At 29.6% G+C, this 20,725-nt stretch overlaps 1 protein-coding gene across 1 annotated transcript; it reads left to right on the forward strand.

Moving 5' to 3' along the window:
* Positions 1-4,509: 4,509 nt before the first annotated feature.
* Positions 4,510-12,940, forward strand: LOC105833935 (facilitated trehalose transporter Tret1). Its single transcript, XM_012676049.3, has 5 exons — positions 4,510-4,865; positions 8,266-8,795; positions 9,015-9,320; positions 9,736-9,938; positions 10,605-12,940. The coding sequence occupies exons 1-5, from the start codon at positions 4,757-4,759 to the stop codon at positions 10,897-10,899; spliced, it is 1,443 nt and encodes a 480-aa protein (XP_012531503.1). The 5' UTR covers positions 4,510-4,756; the 3' UTR covers positions 10,900-12,940.
* The last annotated feature ends 7,785 nt before the right edge of the window (positions 12,941-20,725 follow it).

The following is a 20,725-nucleotide window of genomic DNA, read 5'->3' on the forward strand; positions in this document are numbered from 1 at the left end:
TGGTTTGCCATTGCTTTCCGGAAGGTAGCGATCGAATAAAAATCAGGTGATTCTGAATGAGGTTTGAACCTGGGTCTTTCGCACAGAGAGCAGACGTGCATGAATTTATTACAAAAATTAAGAAATGAAAAAATTATATATTTTATCAGGGTAAAGAAGTTAAAATTTAAATGTAAAAATAAAAAAAGTGATTTATTTATACTGGAGACGTAATTGTGTGCTATTAAAAAAAGATGTAATTGTGAAACAAATCTAAGCATATGCACTTTTTGTTTAGGAAATCAAGATAATATAGCTTTTTTTTTAATGACGTTTTGATCATCGGTTTTTTGCCATTTTCATCGCAAAGATAGTAGATAAAACGCTATCGTTCTTCGATATTGATCCACGATCAAATACGAAAGTGATTTGATGGCGTGTTTCTATTGGAATTTCTATTGAGTACGTCTTATCTAACTCACTATCAAACATTCCATTTATAATAATTTATAAGAAAATATTAAGCAAGAATTATTTTTTTTAATAATAAATATGTTATATGAATGAAATAGTTATTGTAATTTGAAATGAATACTTTTTCGTGTTAAACTAATTAAACTAAAAATCTATTATCGTATTCTCATATTATCATATTTTTAATGTATATATAAAATTATTTTAAAAAAATGATAACTCGATATTATTTTATTCTCGAAGTATCACTCGTGGAAAGTATGAATTACGTCCTCTTCGTTAGGTATTTCCATTATTAAGTACAATTTATCAGAGAAACGCGTGTCGTGGAAAATTTATCGACAATACGATGCCGCATTTAATCCTGTGACGAATGACAGCGCAGCTACCGTTATGTTCTGTGACTGGTTTAATTTACGTTTATAAAATGACAAGCGACGTTCGTTCGACAGAAGTTATTGGCATGGATAATAATCGTGTCATGTAACATATAATTTATATAGTTAAATCGATCTTGTTATTGCTGTTAAATTTATTACGGGATTTAAGGATTTCGTCAAAATTATATTAAATCTGAAGTAAATTGAGCATTAATGATAACTTTGATGAGAAAAAATTTTTAATGTCTGTCAAGATTTAGTAAAATTGTAGAAATATTCTTTTACCAAAAAATATATGAATTATTCTTTAATAAGAATTTTGATTATAATAGAATAGGAATAATTAAATATTCTCTATATTTAAGAGGCACATTAGTATCTCACTCCAAGTGTATACACAGCGAGCTATCTATTACGAGAAACGTCGTTCAAGAGAGATCAACAGATCTCAATAATGATTAAACCGATCAAGTTCTGAATAGACTTAATCGATAGCTTGGGTTTGATTTATATTAAAAAAATATTTTCATTTTTCCTGTATTGGTCTCCTGTGAGCGGAGATATAGTATTACGCTACAAAAATTGATTTGGTAAATTTTTATTTAAGAAACGTCAACCTTTTAGACTTATAAGAGGATTGGAAAACGAGGGAGAAAATGTATAGTTTGTTACTCGATACTAACAGCGTGCCCTTTGGTAGCGTTTGACATTTGATAATTCAGTGTTGTGTTTAGAGAAATAACACGTTGACAACCCAATTTTACATTTGTAATTAATTACTGTATCCTAATGTTGTAATTTGTAACATGTTTATAAAATCCTTAAAATACGACGAATGCTATATATAATAGTATTAGTATTTGTTAGTAGAATTTTATTACAGTATTATAGAAGTAATAATAAAACTAAAATGTTTGTTTTTTAGCTATGCTTAAAATGCCATTAAAATACATACATATTTAAAGTTAAGCTCTACACGATTGCTGATTTATCCTGCGTTAATTTCAGTGAAAATCAGACGATAGAAATGCAGCAATAACTTTCTTTTTGAATCTCCTCGGCACACGAAAATACATTATTATGCAGAGACATCCGCGCAATCTAGCAAGATCAATAAAACTTAATCCTTATCTCAAACAATTTCTCAACCTGAATTCTCACAAATTTTAAATTCGCTTGTTCAACAAAGTTCATCGAAATAAAGCAGTTATGTGTGATTGCGTTTAGGAAAAAAGTAATATTTATTTAACATTTACTTGAATTAAATTTTTTCATACTGAAGCGAACAAAGATCGAGAAAAAGCGAAAGAACAAAATGATAAAAATGTTTTGACGATTTGGTCTCCACGGGATAAAACATGCGAAATGACTAGTGGAAGTTCAACGAGAGTTACACGATGCGTGTTCCTCGGGGTGCATCCGCTTGCGCTTTTCACAAGGGGAATGCAATAATCTACGTCGGCGAGCTCACTCTGTTTCCATCGGGAAATTCGCCGGTGGAGAACATGTCGGACGTGGAAAGGAAAAGATGGGAAACGCAAACGTTCAACGCGACGGCGGAGAAAATCGAGAATTGGTGCTCTGCCGGCAATTGAAATCGGATTGAAGTGCCTGTCACGCGACTAAAGGCAAAGCTCACCGTTTAAAGGTAAGCGGCTGTATATTCGGTCAGATTTTTATTTCTCTTTTTGTAAATTCAACAGATATTTTGTGTCGAGATTTCCGTTTATGGAAAACCGAATATTCTGAATGTGCGGTTTGCTGGTGAATTATGCTAGCTGCATTTGTTTATTTTGTTAAATATTCCATAAATTTAAACGTATTGTAACATACATGACGAATTTTACTGCATTGTCGCATAAAATAATCGTTATTTTATAAACGTAGCCTTCTGTTTTTAATGCGATCCAAACGTAGACACAGGTTCTTTCATATAATTTTCGATTTGCGCATAAATGAATTCCTTCTCTCATTGTTATTTCTAAAATTTATTTTAACAAGCACTATTTCGCGTGCTTAAAAATATTCTGTTAAAAATTATTTTAACATAGAATAAATATTAAAATAAAAATAAGAGAGATTAAGAAAAAAAATTTTTTTTTTAACCATTAGTTCTCTCTCTTTCTCTCTCTCTCTCTCTCTCTCTCTCTCTCTCTCTCTGTGTTTTTGACACAAGTCCTATACTGAAAAAAGTTGTAAATTTGACTAAATTTTTTAACTATTTATTTATATTATTATTATCTTAATTTATATCATTTACCACTCACTCACTATTGCTTCCTAAATTTAGTGATCCTACTTTACAATCGAAAGCGATGTGATGGCTGATATAAAATCTACACTGCCAGAAACCAAATGTAAAGATAATGACAGTAATTACTAAACATACAAAAAAATGTTTGTTTGACTTTTCATTATTAATTTAAAAACTTAATGAGATAATTATTCTTAATCAATTCTTACTTTAAGACCGTCTTAAGTGTAGAGATGTAAATACGATTCTGTGATTAGTTTATGACTGTACTTGAAACGATCTGAAATATAAGAACTGACTTTGAATAAGGGCATAATTTACTCATTGTTAGTTCTCAATTGCTCGTAAGAGTGTCGGCCAGTACTCTCACTAGTTGTGGTCACTTCAGTGTGCTAACACCAAAGTGCTAACACCAAGTGGATACCTCCAAATAAAAGATATCTCTAAGTCAACTTCGACTCAAGTAGTGCAACATAGCATAATTTTACAGTTTGTTCGTCCTTTTGCAAAATTTTTCAAAACCTACATAACTTTTTTACAAGCGTTGTTTTCTCCAATAAATGTCTAAGGACTTAGCTCCATCGAGATAAAATATGAGTCAAATTAGTTAACTGTAAAGGAACTAAAATCAGTGAAATTTCTTAATAAAGTTTTTCTAAATAAATGTTACCAACAATTTACTACCGCTTACTTCTATTACAAAGGGTTTATTCAATTTAATGATTTTTTGTAATTTTATTTAGTTATTCGGATTTTATATATATATATATATATATATATATATATATAATTTTATTTAACAATATTGCACTAGAGAAATACTTGTGTTGCAGTTTAAGCTTTTTTCCTCATTATAAATTTTTTAACCGTGCTATAAAAAGTATAAAGCTATCTACAGACAGACTTGGACGTAAATTTTGTTTAAATGACCTAGTTACTGTGAAATTTTGATCAAAAATGTCACATTTATTTTGATGCTTAAAATATTATTTAATTTTGGTCACTTATTTTCAATGAAAAAGCAATCACTATTCCACATTTTTTTATTCGATGACTGGATGACTATGTAACTTATTACAGAAATTACTGCTCAGAGAAACGCTCTTTAATGTGCCGTAATCCAATTTGACCTAGTTTATTTTACTCTGATCGGAATATTACGAAGGTCGATAGATTTGCGCATTGGTATTTTTTAATCCATTATGTAAAAATTCCAAAGGGCACGACGCGAGCACAAGAATGCGAAAACGGAGCGACGATTTTACGGAAGCGCGCCGCTTTCGTTCAGATTTTCAACTGTGCGCGTGCCCCCATCCATCTCTGTGATTATCATGATTTCTACATCATTTTGCTGTTTCGATTGAGCCAGATAAGCGGGTGATTAGTGATAATGGTGACCAGATAGTAACGGTGATATACGATGGCCCCGATGTCACATACGTTCATTGTGCTCCGTACGCCTCGCATCGTGCCGAAAGTGCTAGCTTCGTAGTTTGTACCTTGTATCTCCGGTGAAATCTGAGTTGACTTGCGGCAAAAAATTAAAAGAGATAAGCAGACGTGAAACGCGTTAATTAAAGGACGACGAGGAAGAGACCGAGTACAAAGTCAAATACATAGTCGTTCTTTTTTGATACTTTTTTTTCAAGAAGCAGCTTCACTCAGGAAAATGGAAGGGAACCACGAAGAAAGAAGAATGGAGAGCACGGGGATGATTAACGGAGTTCCTGTGCGCCAGCATGGCAGAAAGCTGTGGCAGTATCTCGCATCCATTTCCGGTATTTAGCAATACATAATTTCCATTTTAGCGACACAAGTCGACATAAACGTTCCATTTTTCTTTATTGTTAAATATGAAATTTAAACTAAACTTTGAATTAAATAAGATTCTGTTACTTTTAACTTTCATGCGTTTTATTATTAAAAGAATAACTTCATTTAATTAATCCATTTTTTAAATTGCTGAGTTCCAAAACAGGCAGCGTTTATCTTAATGTATATGCATAAATAATGAACTAAATTTGAGTCAAGTTCAATATTCCTTGAGTTAAATTGTTTAACTTCATTGTTTCAATTAAATTAACGACATATTGACGTAAAGTAGACGCAAGCGATCTAAAAATGATAAAAACTCAAATTGGATAATTTGACACTACAAATTTAATAATGTTCATGAATAACAAGGACACTTTTGTTCGACTTGTATCGCTAAATACACTATTAACATTTGTAGTATATTATTTCTTTCGCAATACTCTACAAGTTAAACGATTGATAAATCAAAGAGAGATTGAATTTAAGAGGCAAAGAATGGAGATTGTGCAAGATCTCATTTTGACAATTACCAATTTAAACGTTTATGACCGGTATATTATGTGATTACATTTTTACGCGAAATGTGATGCGTTTATTTTTATACGTATATTTGAATTTGGCATGTATTAGTAATTTAATAAGCATCCAGTATCGAATGCGTATTTAAATACAATTTACATTGTTTACACATAAACTAATGTGTTACTCAGTGAAAAGAGTGCTTAATATAGCTTATCAAATTATGCTGCAAATATTGCAAATGCAACCGAATGGATTGTGCCATTAATAATATTTTATATTTATCTCTGTAATTGGATAATATATTTATTAATCTATACATTTTAAATTAATATTGAAATATTTAATATTTTATTTAAAATTGTTATATTTTGATTATAAATTACACCATAAATATGTAATATATTATATATCCATATCTTGTAATTTTATTGATATATTGATGTTAAAATGTGTTTTCAGACACACACACACACACACAATATAAGAAACAATATAAAAAATATTAGTTTAATTCTTCACAAGAATGCAATTTTTTAACTTTATTTCTTTTCTTCGAGTTTATTTTTTCAAAAATAATTAAAAATTAAAATAGGAACTTGTTATTTTACAAAATAATTCTCAGGTAATATCAGCTTTCTCCAACGTACTTATCGAACTGATAATCATTAATCACAATCATTATATATTGGTATCATATACTATCAATTGACGTTACGATAAACTTAATAATAATCACGTAACTTTACTTAAATATTTATCCAACCTTAATAAAAACGAAAAGCTACAATGGTTTTTGTACAAATATTAAAAAAATATTTTCTTTAATTAAATTATTAAACATTTCTTCTTAAATTAAATTATTAAATATTTAAAAATTTAAAATAATTTGATAAGTACAAATATTAAAGAAATTAAATTATAATATAAAAGATTTTTTGAATTGTTTCTTGCTGTTGATTGTAAAATTACTAGAGATAAAATGTTTATTAGATCACAATTTAATTAAATTAAAAATGCAATCGGGCATATATATCTCAATACAATCTGTTAAAGTATTCGTTATCCATAAAATCTGTCTGCGTTAAGAAAATACATTCTTTGATACAAGAACTCGTGCCATTCAGTTAAAAACAGTAACAATGATATTAATAGCAAACTTTGCATATTTTTATTCTTTTAGCAAAAAGGTTTTTTAGCGATACTTGCGGTTTTACAATTAATTTTACTTGTATTTTATCTGACCTAGATAATTAAATTTGCATCCCAAATAGCTGAAGCCACATAAAAACGTAAATCGATTCTATCAAAGGATTATATGCAGCTTCTCATCAAAATATACTTTTATAAACAGGACGCTATTAATTAGAGCATTATTACAGAGTGACGTTAATTAGCGTTTGTTCAATCTCACGAAATTGAAGAGAAATTTGCCGTTTGATTTTGGTTAGTTTCATCAAATTGGACCAAGTGGATTTAACTGGACGCAAAGTTCGTTACACTATTTAGTGAAATTGCGCTTGTTATATTAATGAAACTTTATACGAGTATAAAGAGTATATTATACGAGTATAATCGCGAAAAAGAGGATATTACGCTTACAGATTGTCTTCAACATTTCTTGACGTTTCTACAAAATTAGATATAACAAGATAGCGTAATTCGCCGTGATAATCATACAGTTTATTATATAAAATCTTGCCGAATAAACTTGTGTCTTGCTTTCTCAAAAAAGGTTCAAAAGCCGGCCATGATATTTTATTGAAATGAGCGTTGCACTTTGCTCCAAGGCGGGATGCGCAAGTATTCGCCCTGGCGTGTAGAAATCCAACAGTGTTTAACAATCGTGTAACTTTTGACACACGAGACCTCGCGGAATCTCGGAGGAAACAGTGAAACCCGCTGTCCTGCGCAACTCTAATTCTGTGAATCAACTCAATTAATTTCCGACATGTCATAATACACCACTGTTCTATTCTCAGCGACGGTTGTTATCATAGCTGGAGTTTCGGCGTCCGATAAAATAATTCGGCCCATCTGCCCGTCTTATCACGCCTGCCAGATAATCATTACTGAGCGTATTCGACAGCGGCTTAGCATGATGTGGAAAGGATTTAGTTCACAATTATATTATCTGTTTAATGTTTACGCATATGCCGTTACCATTCGCCGCCGCTGATACGGCAGATCGCTGTAAGAAAGAAACTATTCACTGAAAGGATATAGCGGCAAGTTGTTTTGATGAGTTTCTGAAATTCGGTGTGCTTTTATCGGGAAAGATAAACTGAAAATTTCTGACATTCGTATTTCATTAAACGAGCGTTAATGACGTAAATGGACTGGATAGCGATAAGAATCGGGCTAAAATATCTAAACGAAAATATTATATGTCAGAAAACATGAGCAGACAAATTTTCTAAGAATTAAGATAAATACAACATTCAGACTTTAACCTTCTAAGGCCTATTTCTATCGTAGATTAACTTTAATCTCGATGTAACTTGACTGTTCATCTTTTTTTAATTTTTGGAATTAGAATGAGATAATAAGTTAAATCAAGATTAAAGTTAATCTACGTTGGTAGAAACGGTTCTAAATGTAATATTCAGTTCTTAAACTCTAATATTAAAATAAGTACCAAGTTTTTTTTTACTCGAAAAAGTTAATTTATCATCATATCATAATAATTCCAATAAAATAATTCTAATAAAAATATTGGCGATACCTATTAATTTTTGTAAACTCAATTAGTTAGAAGATTATAATTTGAAATGCTAGGTAAAACTACTCAGACAAGTTTCTCGAGTTCCCTCTTTAATCAATTGTCCGTTTGAATGCTCTCAGCCTGCTTGATGGCGGTCAGTGTCGGCACCGCCCTGGCTTGGACGTCTCCCGTTCTGCCCCAGCTGTACAAGGAGACCTCTTGGCTGGTTATCACCAAGGAACAGGGATCCTGGATAGGCTCGTTGTTGGCCCTGGGCGCGATACTGGGTGCCGTTCCGTCCGGACCGATGTCCGACAAACTCGGTCGGAAGAGAACGCTTCTTCTGCTGACCGTTCCGTTTCTTCTATCCTGGGCGATCATCATATTCACCTCCAAGCTGTGGCTGATCTACGTGGCGAGGTTTATGGTTGGCGTCGCCGTGGGCGCGGCCTGCGTCGTCGTGCCGACTTACATCTCCGAAATTGCAGAGACTTCGATTCGGGGCACCCTCGGCGCTATGTTTCAGCTACTCCTCACCGTTGGGATCTTAGTGGCCTTCATAATCGGAGCCCTGATGAATTACACGGCGTTCGCTATAATTTGCGGGCTCATAGACGTCATCTTCTTTGCTAGTTTCATATGGATGCCAGAGTCACCTATTTGGCTGGTGGTAGGTCGGATCGATAGACTTCTCCGTGCCTTTTAATTATCTTCTTACGTATCGACTGCTTTAAATTTTAGATTACTATTTAAAAAACAAATTTTACAAATTATATTAAGAGAGAAAAAAGATTTACAACAATTTATTAGTTAAAAAAATTGAACCATTACGATTGTGGACTTACTTGCAAAGAAAAATTTGTTGGATGTGTCTTGAATGTCCTCGTAGAATCAAAAGCGAAAACCGGAAGCCACGATAGCGATGTCTGTTCTCCGGGGAGATTCTTACGATCCGTCCGAGGAACTCGCGGATGCGCAGCGAGAAGCCGAGCAAGCAGCGTTAAGGAAATCGACCATATTCGACCTTATACGTAACCGGGCAGCTAAAAAAGCTTTGCTCGCTTCGTTGGGCAGCATGTTCTTTCAGCAATTGTCCGGCATAAATGCGGTGATCTTCTATACCGTCACCATCTTCCAGGCATCCGGAAGCTCGATGCCGGCGGATGTCGCCTCTATAATCGTGGCGATCGTTCAGGTGCATTTATCGATATTTTATCTTACCTATACTTTTAAAGAATTTTTTTATAGAACACTTTTATACGACTCTTCCACAGAAGTGGAATACTAATGTCTCCATAAAAATACATTCTATTCAGATAAGAAATACGAACTAAAATGTTTTCTTGAAAATTTTTGCAAGTTTTGCTATCTTATCAAAGTGTAATTAGAGTTTATTCTACGTTTGTCAGTTAATTGTGTTGAACGTGATTTATGTGAATTATATATCGAATTCGTCGCAGTTTTTCTCTCTATTTTTGAATGTTACATGATACTGCAATATGTAACAATGCTGTGTATCTGTGGTAATATCTTTTCATTTCCCGCAATTATCATTAATTTCTTAATCAACGTGGATGGCAATGCTTATCTGAAACCGTTGTTTCTGGCAGATGATTACGACAGGCGTAGCAGCTCTGATCGTGGATCGTGCCGGAAGGAAACCGCTGCTAATATTTTCCTCGAGTGTAATGCTAGTCAGTCTCGTGGCCCTTGGTACATATTTCAATATTAAGAAAAGCGAAAGTGATGTCAGCAGTCTCAGTTGGCTACCGCTTACATCTCTAACTTTATACATGATTTCCTTCTCCATTGGGTAAATATTGCAACTAATTATGTTTTGATCTTTTAAACGATTTGAAATGACATAAGAGGATTTTTTTACCGTATGCATACCACTTGAGTTATTTTTTAACATATTTTCTGTTTGATATTGATTTGTACACAAATAACACAGCGTTAAAAATTATAGCTTGACGTTTCAGATACCCATTATTAATATATTAATCTTTTATCAATAACAGATTAATTTATTCTAAGCCTTTCTACAAGAAACTGCAAAAAAATACAATTTAAATTGCACCTATAAATTTTCTAAGTTGTATCGTCTTTAGATCGAATAAATTACATTATTAAAATATAATAAATTATAAGCCAATACTAATTTTATTAATAATTTATTAAAAAGGAGATTAAATGTTTAATAATTAATAAATAACAATAATGAAAAGGACGTCAAAATAAAACTGATTTAAGTTTTTACAATACAATCACAATTAACATATTTTTATTTATATCATTTATGAGTTGTGTGTATTTTTTGTATTAACTTTATAAATCTTACCTTAATATAATTTGTTGTAATAAACTAGATTACGATAATTTTCGAATTATAAGTAAAGTATCTGATATTGTAATCAATATAAAAATTACGAGAAGATTATCAACCGCAGAAAAGAAGAGTTTTGCATTTTATGCGTAGGATGGGTCCGATACCGTGGATGCTGATGGCTGAATTGTTTCCCGCGGAGACTAAGGCGGTCGCCTCCGGTATGGCAGTCATGCTAAATTGGATCCTGGTGTTTCTAGTGACAAAGACTTTCCCGGCGATGAACGAGGGCCTAGGTGCGGATGTCACTTTCTGGATTTTCGCCACGATCATGGCGGTCGGCACCGCATTTACGTACTTTTTCATACCGGAAACCAAGGGAAAAACCTCTCAGGAGATTCAAGAAGAGTTGCAGGGCAACTCTCGATTAAGGCGGACAAACGCCTAAATTGTATCGATAAATTGACCTGTAAAGTGATTACAGTTTTGATAATGATATTTATCAAAGTATAGTTGAGCTAGGTTGCAAGAAGACCTTAGCACAACAAAGTATCAGGAAACACACGGACAATAATGAAAAACTTTTTTAACAGCGATGCATCAAGAAATAAGCTGCTGTGAGAGTTACTGAGAAGAAAGTTAAATCTCATAAATGATTTATTGTTTCTCTTACCATCATCTATAAATTATGTTTGAACATATTGTATCATCCTTCTAAATTTATGATATACGATTTTTGTTTACGCAGATTTATGTGTTAATTATTATTGTGAATATATATATTATTATTATATAAAGAAACAATATCTCACCAAACTATTTTTCAATTATATTTACGACTCATAGCAAATGGTTACAAGTGATGTCATGGCGAAGTTATAGTAAAGTACGAATATTTGCTTTATCATGGCAATATTATCTTTATGATAAAATAGATATTAACAGATCATCATGACTTGGTCAAGATTACTTGTGACTTGTGTCCTTTGTGTGGGAGAAGTAATTGATATTTTTTAATATTATTGAATCACAGTTCAACATTATTTTATTTTTGGATTTTATTTTGTAATTAAATATTAAATATACGACGGTCGCCTCTGTTGTATTCCGGTATAAAAAGATAGTTGCATTGTATTAAGTGATCTTTTGCATTTTGTAGTTAGAATTAAAATTAATTACGATAATAATATACTGAAAAAAGCTATAAAATCAATAAAAAAGCAACTTGTTTCAATTAAACGGTGTAGTTGCGGGCTGCCAACTAAATAAATGATTCATGCAATTTATTTGTTATTGGTTGCAATTTCTATTATGCATATTAAACGAATTATGTATATATATGAATCATGACATATAATATTGTAATGAATACATATCAGAGTGTAACAAATTTTCAAAGTTGAGAATTAAATACTTTATAATTATGTAATAATGCTAAATGTAAACATTACAATTGTATTTCAATATTAATCATGTACAATTTATATTTGATTTGATTAAATATACAAATATATGTATGAGTTATATATATGCATAAGTTATACATATGATTGAATTAAACGTTGATTTTTGTCTTGAAAATAAAAAAGTGTTTGTTTAAAAAAAATTTTTATACGCAATTAAAAACAAAATTTGCTTTAATAAAAAAATAATATTGCATTAGTTCAACATTAAATGTGCTTGCATTAATTTTAATTTTTCTTTTAATAAGTTTTTTCTACTTTATCTAAAATAAATTTAATTTAATTAAAACATTATTTTTCTTAAATAAAAGTTTTCACAATTCTGTCCTTCTCAGTCCCTTTTATAGACTGACATATTTCAGTTTAGTATTATATGTCGATGGCGATATTTTGCTTTCTTCCGCGCTCTTAACGAGCTCTTTTTATAAGACAGTGCATTTTGTTTACGAGATAACATGCCACGTAGCGTAGTGAAAAGAATGCCATTCTAAGAATAAAATATACTTCACAAATCTATTTATTATTGACACAATACATAAATAGTTTGAACCAATGTTCAACAATATTAAACGTTATATGCATTTTATTTCTATTCTATCATAATATATTTGTGTAAATTACAATAGCATTAACTCTTTGGTTGTTTTGTTTTAATCATTTTATGTAATTGAGTTGACAGCATTTATACTTGAATCATATATTTTACTTCAATCTTATTAAATCATATGTATTAATTTATTCACAGAGAATAGAAAGATTTTATAATAATTACACATACGCTTGATGCAATTAAAACGTGTTACGTGTGCTTAATAATATTTTTATCTACGTATACACAACGACATTAATAATTACATGTGTTGATTGTATCAAGCTCATATGTAATTAATATAAACACATTTCCATTTCTTCTAAAGATATAATTGTACATAAATGCAATAATGAGTCAATATAACATCTGACAAATTTTTGATTTGTTTTAATATATAAAAAATATACAAATTAAATACATTGTATTTAAATTAAGAAAATAATGCATTTGAATCAATTAAAGTACCCTCAACTCCGCGGTTGATTTGTTTTTATTATCTTACGTAGTTGAATTGACAACAGACATAATTATATGAATTACATAGAATTCAACTACATATAAACAAAACTATTAATTGCATATTTAATTATAATAAAAAAATATGTAATTAAGATATATAAATATATCAATCATTTAACCACATTTTTCAAAAGCATTGATATTACTAAACCAACTGTCACGATTATTAAAACAATTATTGCTGATTTTTGTTTATTAATATTGATGTTACTTCAATAATATTAATTTCAATTGCATTGATTTAATTGATATAACAGCATTTTTTTTAGTGTAGATAACTAAATGTATTAAATAAGTTTTTAATTCTTGTTATATAAATATTGGAAAACATTTTAAAAATAAAAATAACTATATTAATAAAAAAAATGGACTACTTGACTATAGGGTTAAATTGGATCAATTGGATCTATATTTAAAACAAAATGAGATATTATCGTATTTGTATACATAGCAGACACTGCTGCGCAGTTGCCCCAAGTATTTTGGCACAGATGCATATTGTTCAAGAACTACGAAGCATTATCGAAAAATTATACAGGCAAGTGAATATTTTTAGTTTGCTTTTAAATTATTATGCAGTCCTTTGAGTTTAGTTTAATATTTAATTAGAATGATTAAATAATAAGTATATAAAATCTTACTTACAATTAATATATTTGTACAATTCAATTTTATTTGTCTTATTTGGCCACACCACACATTTTTTTTCAAAAATTAGTGAGACATATAAAAGTCAATCTTTGGATTACAGATACACATATTAATTAATCTTGATAGTGGTATATTTGTAATATTCTTTTGTTCTAGATATATCTAATTTATAAATAACTTTAACGGATATTAAAAAGTAACTATAAAGTTAAAGAACTGTAAAAATATATGTTATAAATAAAAGTATGGTAAATATAAATCAGTTTTAATTTTCATTAAACATTATAATTAAAAAATAAATAAAAATATAATCAAATATATATTAATAATAGATATATACGTTATTTCTTAATTTAACAATCTTGTAATCAAATTACCTTGACCTCAAAACTATTTAGACATATAATACAAGAAATATATAAAAAAAACATAAATTTCTTATATTAGTGATTAGTTTTTCCTTATTAAAATATAATCAGATTGTTTAATCTAGTAATTAAAAACTATAAGTAACTAACATAAGATTTTTTTTGACATTTACTTTTGCTATAAAAATTTGAAACTGAGTCAAATAGCTCTAATCTTTCCTGTGTTATTATAAACTCCACAAATTTATTAAGCAACACGACAGTGTCTCGTGCTAAAAATATATACGCCCCCGCAATATGGGTATGTATCTCTACCGGAACGAATGACATTTAGAAATTTAGCAGCATTAAGTTTTTTATATAAAATGCCTCGTTATTTTAATAAACAATAATAATAAAGAAATTAAATTTTCAGCTAAACAAAACTTTAAACCAAGTCTTTTGTATTCAATATTTTATGCTACTAAGTATGATAATAAAAGAATCAAATTGTGACGTACATAAATTTCTGCTTAATTGACGTAATTTGATAGGTATTGACACTTAATTCTTTTTAAAATATTTTTCATGTGATAAAAAATATATTATTACAACATTATATACACCATAATATTTTATTCTAGTTTACATATACAAATCGCATTACATGTATATCCGATATATGCGATTTTACTAATAAATAAAAGATAATTATTTGGTTCAACAAATACAATGCCAATTACTTTAATCTTTACATTTTATCACAGTAAGCGACTTTAAATAATAAAAGATTTTCTATCACATTTTATTTAACATTGGCCAATCGTTGGCCAAACAATATATGCTCGGATTTTAATCATCTCTTTTTGTTTATTAAAAGATTGTTATTAATCAGAGTAGTTAACGTTCGGTATTTAAGACGCAAAACAATATTTATAATTCTGTATTTTTTCTCCCCCTTTCTTATAAAAATATAATATAGTACATATAATCGGAATGTCTGTAATATACAAAATATCTTTTACCTTACCAAAAGAAGTAATAAATTTATCATATACTTAATACTACATATATAAAATTAGCACAGACGCCATATCATTAATATATCTCTATGTGTATATCATCTCCAATGATTTTTATTTGACATAGCAAGGCTATTCGACTATAACCAAATATAATAATGTAAATTATTACTAATTAAGCTTTTTAATAATAAGTTATTATTAATTTTTGTGTAATTTTTCCTCATTTTCTAAATTTATGTTTTCTGCAATCACAAGATAGCCACGACCCTGAATAAATATTTCCTTAAATGATTAAGCAAGTAAAGCAATTTCTATTAATTGCATTCTTTCTGAAAATTATGAGATAATACGCATCATTATCTTTATTTCTGGTTTAGAGCAAACATAAAGCGCTACCACGTAATTCTGAAGAATGAAAAAAATTTAATAACGTTAGTATATACATATAGGTGCGTCTTATGTCTATTATCTCCTTTGCGTGAATGGAGTCTTCAAGAATGTTTATAGCAAGATAACATAGATTACGATTGAGACTATCGAGAAGCCACTGTTTAACCGCTATTGATTAACATTGTAAACAATTTGACACAAATTGTATGACAAAATTTAACTTTTTATTACTTTTTATTGTGTCTTTATCCGTTTAATGCTTAATGTTTAAATTTTTAAACTACACAATCAAAGTTTTGACGATTAAAATAACTGTAAATGACGTAATTTATGATTGAAAATATTCTATACACTAGTACTAGAGAAAAACTAAGGTCTTATTTCTAACAGAAAGAGAAAAAAAATTATAATATATAGAATAACAGCATTTTAGCTTTTTTATATCAAATTATTAAGTACCAATTAAAAACGTGACAAATTCATACAAGATTTGCGACAGAAAAGATTTTTGTGACATATGCATATCTCATTTTCCGACTTTACGCTTGACAATCTTAAAAAATGCATAATTAAGTTTTGTTCGCTGTTCTCAATCGCTATTCTCAAACTGATGTCTTGTATTAGTTTGCCGTTGTTTTATGTTATCACTAATTATGACTGAAACTTAAACGGACAGTTATTATATATATATTTCTACGCGTGTGCAGATCTCTTTATGTAGTCTACAAATATAACCGTGACCTTGTGATATTGCGCGCATGTAACTTTGCGCGCATGGAACTTCCCTCTGTAGTACGATGTATTGATAAAATAACGATTGTTGAATCGATCGACGCACAATTTTTTGTTCTGCAAGGTTATCGTAGAAAGTACAAAGTTATCGCTTCTCTTCCTGAAATCGACAAATGAGATTAGAAAGGAATGTGACTACCATTAATTCTTTCGCCCATGTGTAAGTGTGTGTGTGTGAAATTCCAAATTTAGAAAAATTTTGAATTATTACATAATTAAAAGAGAGTATTCTTCAACAAAGATTATTGGCAAAAAGCTACTTAAAATTAGAAATATATCTAAGTATGTTAATTAAATTTTAACAATTTGTATTTTTTTAGTTATTATTTTTATGTAAATTTTAATACATTCAATTTAATGACTTAATTGCTCTCTGGAATAGTTTCAAAATATTTAATATTAAAATGCCAACAACAAATAACAGCTTCTTATTTTTTCTTCTGTTTGTATAAGACAATGATTATTTAAACTCTAAGTGCAAAAAAACACAGTATAAAACACTTGTGTTGATAAAAAAATTAAAATTAAAGTAAATCTTTCATTAACACTAAAAATTTAGTTTAAATTAAAGTAATAGATACAAAAAATTAATATTGTTTTATTAGAATTTTTCAAAAGTAATCTCATTAATTTTAAAATAAGAAATAATCGTGTAAGAAAATTATGTGGCATATAAAGTATTACGCGCGCTATTATTCCTAAAATTACATACTATTAATTATGTGTTTTTTTACATATTAGTTGATTCATTTCATTATTCTGAATATAAAAATATTATAATAGAATTATAATATTTAAAAAGTTAATATTTTAGATATATATATATAAATGTAACCTTGTGATATTGCATATTTTATATCAAAATATACCAGGATAAAACATAAAATATTTTGTAAACTATTTTTTGATAACTTCACTTTAATATTTTTATTTTTTGTAAAATAACTGTAGAAAAATTATATTATGTAAAATTTTATAAAAAATTTTATTGTAAATATAGACAACTTTTATATAATTCTAAATTTTAAAAAAATATTATTGTTTGTTCCATTCTAAACCATATAACTTTTTCTTTATAATACGTAATTTTAAATATAATAACTTTTAATACTTTGAGTGTTCCACTCTGTATAAATGAGAAATGTCTAAATTTTTAATCGGAGAAAAAAACGACAAAGAATGTAATCGTTACGAGAAAACTATTCCTCTATAACTTATATCAAGATGACGTATATCAAGATTTTCTTCAAGTAAAAATCTATCGAAGGCACTCGAGAAAGTATCCAGTAAAATAATGGCTTCCTCGTTTAGATAAGAAATTATCAATAGAAACCAGCTGACATAACGTCATTCCCCCGTAAGCAACTCAAAACTTTCCAGAAGACTTGCGAGCTTGCAAGGCGGAAATTTTAGATTTATTACAATTTGTGCAAAGATAACACTCTTTTATTTATTACAGTGAAAGCAGTAAGTAGCAGTTTTACGTTAATCGCTCATTCGGAACGTTTCGAAGCGCACATCTGGCGAGTGTAATTTGCCATTGTATAATTAATAGACGGAGATATTAAGCGTCAATTAATATCATGGGATCAGTCTCGTGTATAGAATGCACAAGAAGATAAATATTTGATGCTGAAAATTTTTCCACACGGAATAATGCTTTGCATTCCTAAACTGACATATAAATTATCTTTTATAATTAAAATGAGCATTGTGTTGAATGAATGTTTTTGCCAGCTGTAGGTCTGATACGCATTTTAAGAAGTATTGCAGCTACGTCGCTTTGAAATTCATGTGGACAAATTTTTCACGGTTACAAATAATTAAAATATTTTTTACAAATTGTTTTTTCAAATTTGTCGAAATTTTATTAATAATGTTAAAAATCTTTTGCATAATATTGAATAATATTATTAAATTTTATTACATTAACTGCATTAAATCATAAAACACTACTAAAACTTTTGAAATTTCATGAAATTTATATATTAATACATTAAAAAAAATATTAAGGAGAAAAATATTATCTAATATAATAATGATTATATCAGAAAAAGTTAAAGTATAATATGTCAAAGATATTTTTTAAAAATTCTTTTAATATAAAAAAATTTTGAATATTAAATTTCCGTTAAGCAGAATCCGTTTTTAAATTTCTCTATTTTTAAAAACTTTTTTTATACATGTTTTCCCTTTGTGTTTTTCTTCATAAAGTCGCTTTGATTAATTTATTTTTATATAAGTTAATTTAATTCTTTAACGTTGTGAAATAGTAACGAATTACTGCCCGATTGTGATTTATCATTTGTAGATTATAATGGAATGTCCTAATGACGCAAATACACATTTGCAAAATGCGATAAAACGTAAGTATGTACATTCGAAACGAATGCACTTCGTCACGTTTTGCTCATAATGCTGTCCAATTTCTGCGTATCCTTCCATTCATACATTTCTTATTAATTCTCCCACCAGTATTAATTTTTTTCTTCTTTTTTTACATTTTACACTTTTTAGATTACACATAAAACGTTGTCACGCGGCGACATGATGCGTTGTTTGACGATTACATTCCAAGTTCTCGTTATCGTCGCACTCGTGTGCAATTACGTTAGCGATATTGACGGTTGTTCTTGCTGTCGACCAGGTTGAAATACAGCGTCTCAAAATCGTAATAATAAAACTGCTTTCCTTACTGCTTTCTTTACAACATTTTATCGTTCACGTAATATACGATGCAATTGCATACTAAAGCCACAATCTTTTATCTCTCTGCAAATAAAATCAGAATTTCCTTCCAAGAAAAATTTCAATATCTCTCTCTGAAACTATATTGGTAATAAGTAGAAGTAAATTCTTATTTTATTCACACATCTTTTATTGAAATTTTACAAACTCCATACTCCATATGACATTTTATTTAAAAAAGTTAAAATATTTTTAACATTTTTAAAAATAAATATTGACTTTTATTTTCTTAATTATATGGTACTTTTTTGTTGCTTACATTTTTTTTGGTTCTGTAATTGATTTAAATTTAATTACTCTAACAAAATATTAAACTCGTTATTTTATTTTTCTAAATCTCACAATCAGATAAGAGAGAGATTCTTATTTATAATTAAAATAATTGTGTGTTAATTCATATATTTAATATATTATTCTTGAAACAGAGATTTTAGAATAGAGATTTCATTTACATTAATTAAACAGCTAAATGTTATATTTGTAAAACGCATCTTTCTAAGTAAAAAACAAATGTTTTAGAGCTCTCTGACGTTTTAATTGTTAGAAAAAGAAGTAAAATATCATTGATTTCTTAACAGCACAGTCCGAAACTGATAATACAATAAACAGCCATCCAAGCAACCCAGCTGCCTTAACGTGTCTGGAGGCACGCGCTGAAGAAATTGCTCGTTGGCGAGGATCTCCTTGCAGAGTAAAAACCGATGCTAGGCCAAGGAAAGGTAATGGCTTTTCTGCCTGATAACTGGATCAGCTGGTTGCGTATTACAGCGATTATTCACTAAACCAGCAGATGGCAAGGGCTTTAATTGTCATTGTGTGTCACGTCAGCCCTTTATTCAGCGAACTCATCATCGCGAGAGTGGCGATTTCTTCTTTTCCTTCTTTCCCGACAACGAGTCCCCGAAGACTTCTCCAACGTAATCCGAATAACAAGGTGAGTCGCTGTGAAATGTGAAAACTGTAAACTGGCGAACCACTGTTTTCCGACAATACGCGACGGAAAATGCTAAAACGTAGTATTCGCATAATTGATGCAACTGGCAACACTCACACGTGTCTACCATTTCGAATGAACATTGCGTAACTGAAGCGACGACGAAAAATTTCCATCCAAATTACCTTTCAACTCTTCTATTTGTAAATTTTTACCGCCTTCTCTTGTAAAACAGGATTCAAATGGAGAGGTAGAAGGCAAAGAGACTGAGATCTTTTTGTTCTCAATCAGTTCATCGTCTTCTCTCGCTATTTTTTTTTTTTTTTTAATCAAGCGACGTTTCTCAGGTTTTACAAATAGTACAGTAGCGACTGTATTAAGACTGCGATAAAAAAGCAAACAGTTACAAATTAAAGAGAATTATGAAGATAAGTCATACTGCAAACACAAAACGAATACATCGGAACAATTCGTTTCATTCTATCTAAGGAATACTTGGAACGCCAAAATTAATATTGATGGCACACGGACAAACATAATCACGTGAAAATCAGCGGCGCACGAGATGATTTTCCCTGTAATCCTCCTTATTACGATGGTTCCTCTACAATATCGCCTTATACGTTGGTTATTACCCCGTGATTATATTTGCCGAGTGTCAACAGAGACTTAACGTTTCCAATCGCATTTAATCTACGTGTTTGCGAATCATCGTGGGCAGTATATCGTGATTACGATTCAATTTGCGTACTTCTAACTTTTGAAAACAACAATCGAACAATAAAACATACAATTATAGAACAAACCTAAGCG

This window comes from Monomorium pharaonis, chromosome 4 (genome assembly GCF_013373865.1).
Source record: "Monomorium pharaonis isolate MP-MQ-018 chromosome 4, ASM1337386v2, whole genome shotgun sequence".
Lineage (NCBI taxonomy): Eukaryota > Metazoa > Arthropoda > Insecta > Hymenoptera > Formicidae > Monomorium > Monomorium pharaonis.

What these genes read in the sequence shown, in the direction of transcription:
- LOC105833935 (XM_012676049.3), top strand. Translation starts at nt 4,757, where the DNA reads ATGGAAGGGAACCACGAAGAAAGAAGAATGGAGAGCACGGGGATGATT. An exon ending in GTATCTCGCATCCATTTCCG is followed by an intron (nt 4,866 to 8,265) that starts GTATTTAGCAAT and finishes GAATGCTCTCAG; the next exon opens with CCTGCTTGATGGCGGTCAGT. An exon ending in ATGATTTCCTTCTCCATTGG is followed by an intron (nt 9,939 to 10,604) that starts GTAAATATTGCA and finishes TTTTATGCGTAG; the next exon opens with GATGGGTCCGATACCGTGGA.